The sequence below is a fragment of the Arachis ipaensis genome, chromosome B04 (genome assembly GCF_000816755.2).
Source record: "Arachis ipaensis cultivar K30076 chromosome B04, Araip1.1, whole genome shotgun sequence".
Classification (NCBI taxonomy): Eukaryota; Viridiplantae; Streptophyta; class Magnoliopsida; order Fabales; family Fabaceae; genus Arachis; species Arachis ipaensis.
This window is the reverse complement of record NC_029788.2, coordinates 92,790,757-92,795,383: the sequence shown is the minus strand read 5'-3', so window position 1 is coordinate 92,795,383 and position 4,627 is coordinate 92,790,757. Positions and strand designations below refer to the sequence as shown.

At 30.6% G+C, this 4,627-nt stretch overlaps 1 protein-coding gene across 1 annotated transcript; it reads left to right on the top strand.

Annotated features, from left to right (window-relative positions):
* On the top strand, nucleotides 141-1,888 carry LOC107637911 (zinc finger protein 10). The gene has a single exon (XM_016341160.2). The coding sequence runs from the start codon at nucleotides 640-642 to the stop codon at nucleotides 1,513-1,515; it is 876 nt and encodes a 291-aa protein (XP_016196646.1). The 5' UTR covers nucleotides 141-639; the 3' UTR covers nucleotides 1,516-1,888.

Genomic DNA, 4,627 nt, shown 5'->3' with positions numbered 1-4,627 from the left:
AATAAAGAATTTATTTATTTTATTTTACAAAAATATTCTAGGCATACGTGTATAAATGATACCTTATATGGATACAAGAATTGAGAAGACCCAATAAATATGTTTACCGGAAAATGAAAGCTAAATGACACAACTTCGCTGAGGTTTTCTGTCAAATTGTTTTTTAGCCACCACACCTCAAAATCACATATTTAAGAACCACACACAATATATTATATAGTAATTATTAAATTTACGTTCGCAATTGCTTCTCCCTTAACAAAGAATAAATTGCAGGAAAAAGGGAACTTAAAACTAAGAGTTATTCATTCTGGTGAAGTCATTGACTTCATTTGAAGCCAAAACCACACACAAACCAACAAGAAAACCTTAGCTACACTATGAGACATTAAAGGTTGAGTACCCTGCACTTCAAACCTTAACTATTATTAATTTATTATTATTCATTCCAAAAGAAAACTCTCTCCGTCCCCCTAACCCTTCACTTCCATAGTAAACTCCATGTAGCTTCCCTTATTCAATTCATACTATATAGCATCATCATCATCATCTCTTCAATTCATCCACATACCTTAATCTACCCTGGCTTCTTCTCTTCTTTGAGTTATTCCTCTAAGTTCCCTCAATATAATCGCAAAAATGGATCATCAGGGTCAGTGTTTGATGATGTGGACTAAGAGGAAGTACTCTAATAATCTTGTTACTACTATGCCAACAACAAACAACACTCTTGATATTGAAGAATCATGGGAAGAACAAGCTTTTGCAAAAGATGCAGCTGGTTACATATGGCCACCAAGATCATATTCTTGCAGCTTCTGTAGAAGAGAGTTCAGATCGGCTCAAGCTCTTGGTGGGCACATGAACGTTCATAGAAGAGATAGGGCAAGGTTAAAGCAGCAGCAGCAACCATCAAGCCCCATTAATAATGATCAAGAAATTGATGATTATTATGATGTCGAAGTTGAAGCTCATCATCATCATCCAGGTCAAAATAATAATCATCCTTTCACCTCTAATTTGGATTATCTTTATAATAGTAACCCTAGTAGTTATTATTATGATCCTGCTACTAATTGTTCATCATCATCAGTTAGTAAGTTCTTCAAAGAGGGACAAACCGTGATTCCGCTTCTTAATTCTTCTATTTTCCATGGGTGCCTTATGAGGAGTAGTAGTAAGAGTATTATTGTTTCCCCTCCTCATCACCATAGTTTGCCTCAAGATTTCAGATTTTTGGAAACTGTATGTGGTGGTGAAGAGAAAAGTGATGATGACATGGGTGTGAGATTAAGCTTGTTTGTTCATAGGGCTAAAGAGGAAGATATAAGTTCTTTCAAGAAGAGGAAAACAGATGATTCAACGATTCTGAAATCAAGTTCAGTAGTTGATGTTAATCATCATCATCATGTTGAATCACTCAACAAGTTTCAATTCAGCCCTAACTTCATTGAAGAGCTGGATCTGGAGCTGAGACTTGGTTATAGCAGCTCCCAGGTATATAGTAGCAAATAATTAATAATAACAATAATAATAATAATATACTTATTCTCGATGAATATAGTTTAATTTCTCCTCTTATATGTTTTTCACTCTTGTTGTTTAATTTGCTAATTACTTCTCTCAATTTGAATACCTTATTGTAAGAATCTTTTCATCAAGTTTGATTATTATTGGATCTGTGTCATGAGGATAATATAAGGAAATTTTGTAATCACACTTAAGTTTAATTTATACTCTTCTCATATAGGTGGATTATTTTTTGTTTTGAACAAAAGAACACACGAGGTTGTTGTAATTGATGGTTCCTTCGATTTTCACTAGGATCATGTAAAATAAAAAAAAAAATCATAACATACATACAAAAAATGATGAGATATTTTAATTTGAAATTGCACAACGTATTTTACTCATGCCTTTCTTAAGCCTAGCTAATAAGGAATCTTTCTAAAGATTGAAAGAGAACTTATTGTCACAAACTAGGCTTTCATTAGAGTTTAAGTCTCTAATTATTAGATTCATAGATTGCATGATAGAGAGATTTCATTCGTATATATATAAATGTTTATCTCTCAGAGAGACAGATAGAGAGATATTGTATATAATCTGTGTATAAAATAAAAGATGCAGATTATGCTGCTTATTTAACAAATATTTTTTAATATCAGAAATAAAAATAAAAAATACTACTAAATTATAAAAAAAATATGAATTTAATTTTAATAATAATTTTTAGATATTGTTTAAAACTGTTTAGCGACTATAATTAGTATAATTATGGGTATGATATAGACTCTTCCAAAATAAAACTGTGTATAAATATTGAGATTAGGGCATGATTGTGAGTATTTAAGAGTTGCATGGAACTTGATGAGCCCTTTTTCCTATTCAGTACCTCACTGACATTATTCTATGTATCAGACAGATAAGTTAGTAGTAAGTAACTCCATATATAAGAGTATAAGACACAGTGATTGAGCTTTTTTAAAAATTCAGAGAGTCAGATACATCCCAACATTGATTCCCTTTTCCTTTGTACTATCGTCATTACCGCCAGATTTGTTGAAGTTAGCATCTCCTTACACATACATCCACATATGCTTTTCATTCTCTGTGAAAATTGTTGTTTTGTTTCGTATATTAAATTCATCACATCAACCTTTTTATTATTAGAGAAATGTGAAATCTAGAAAAGTTTAATTTTGTTGAAACTAACATCTTTTAGGCATATAATCTGTTGAAAAATTTTTAGTTTTAACTGTTAATTTTATACTACTGAAACACTCATATTCTTACAATACCTGAACTTTTTTTCTAATTTATATATGCTTTTCATTTTATGCGAAAAAATGTTTATGTATACTACTTATGTTTGATACAAGTAATTGCTATAAAACTCCTTATTGCTAGATATATGGTTGAATTTAAAGTAATTTTGCTATAATTTGTGACTTATCAATTGATTAAACATTATTAATTAAAGTAAATTATTATTAATTCTTCTATAACACATACATATTAGATGTATGTATGTGCTCTAAAAATATTCAATAATTTTTCTTGAGATTCAACTCATATGTATCTGAACTGCATCAAATAATGAAAAAATGTACATTAATTCAACATAAAAGACAAAAATAAATATAAATTATAAAAATATGCCACCTACTGCGGAATCAATTGAGTTTAAAAATTGAGTATGATAATAGGCTTTGCTTTTTTATAATCACAAAGAGAATATTATGTTATCCCAACACGGGTAAGCAACAACTCGATTTTTGTTTCTTCTTTTGGATGTATGAATTAGGTGTGCACAGTGTACTTATGACAATCACTGAATAGTATTATTAAATAAGAATGTTGAAGAGTGAAATCCCAACTCCCCTATGAACCCTATGTAACCATAGCTAGTCAAATTTAAATTAAATTTGCAGCATAAATTATTCTGGGTACTTCCTTCCGATCGTTTACCTTTAAAAGAAGTTTGATGGAGCATCCTTTGAACTTAAATGCTTGTTTTCTTTGCCTTCCTTCACATTCTCCATACACATATTATGTCCTAGCTAGTTGGATATATATATATAACTTGCACAATTTTCTTTTATTGATTTACATTATTTCATTAAAGGGTGAAATTAGTTTGAATTTTAATATAATTTTTTCTTTCGCACGACCTCGAAGGATTAATTAGCTACATAGCTATCAAGGTATGATGAGATATGATGAGAGCGATCGGTATGAGAAATAATGTGTGCAATAGGAATATTTTATTAGAAAATTAGCATAATGATGCATATGCATGTAAGATTATTGAGTGAAGATCTAAATCCGATCTATGTGAAAACTGTTATATCTATAATGAGTTGGACGCTAATCAAACTCTAAAAAATGTGATATCTCCCATTTTATACTTTAACATGTATAAAACTATTTGCTTATAATTACTTTAACGAGGTAAATACTAATTCAATACCTCAAATATTTGGGTATTGATAAAATCATACTTGAATAATGTTATTAATAAAATAATCTTTAAAAGATTTTAAAAATTTAATAAGCGTGTCTTTAAACTCGTTAAAACACATTTTTAACGAAAAAGATGTTGACGTAGCTACTATTTTTTAATGATATGGCCTGTTTTTTTAACTAATTACTAAGTTATCTTTTATATTAATTTAACAATTACAAGCTAGAAACTTTCCAATTCTTTTGCTCTAATTTTTACTAAGTTACTCTTCTCCAAGTCCGTCTCTACAAAAGAGATTTGTCTCGTACCTTTTAGGTCCCTCCCTCGTCCTCTATTATTGTTCCAAGCACCACCACCACCGCCGGTCTAAAAACTAGAGCCTATCATTGTCGTCTGAAATCTATCTTATTAAAGGAACTGCCCCCATGGAAAAGTCGTTGACGAATTCAACAACACAGGAGCGAGGCTCGGAAGTCATTTGCCTATTGCGAAGATGAGGCAAAATATACGCAGCTGGGTTAGACTGCGAATGGGTATTGGAAGAATGAGTCACTGAATTGTCAACAGAATCTATCCAAGAAGTTCTCATAGTTGCAGAAAACGTTTTGTGAGTTTTGTTATGATATACAATCAAATACTGAACAAAACAAAAAAGAGACC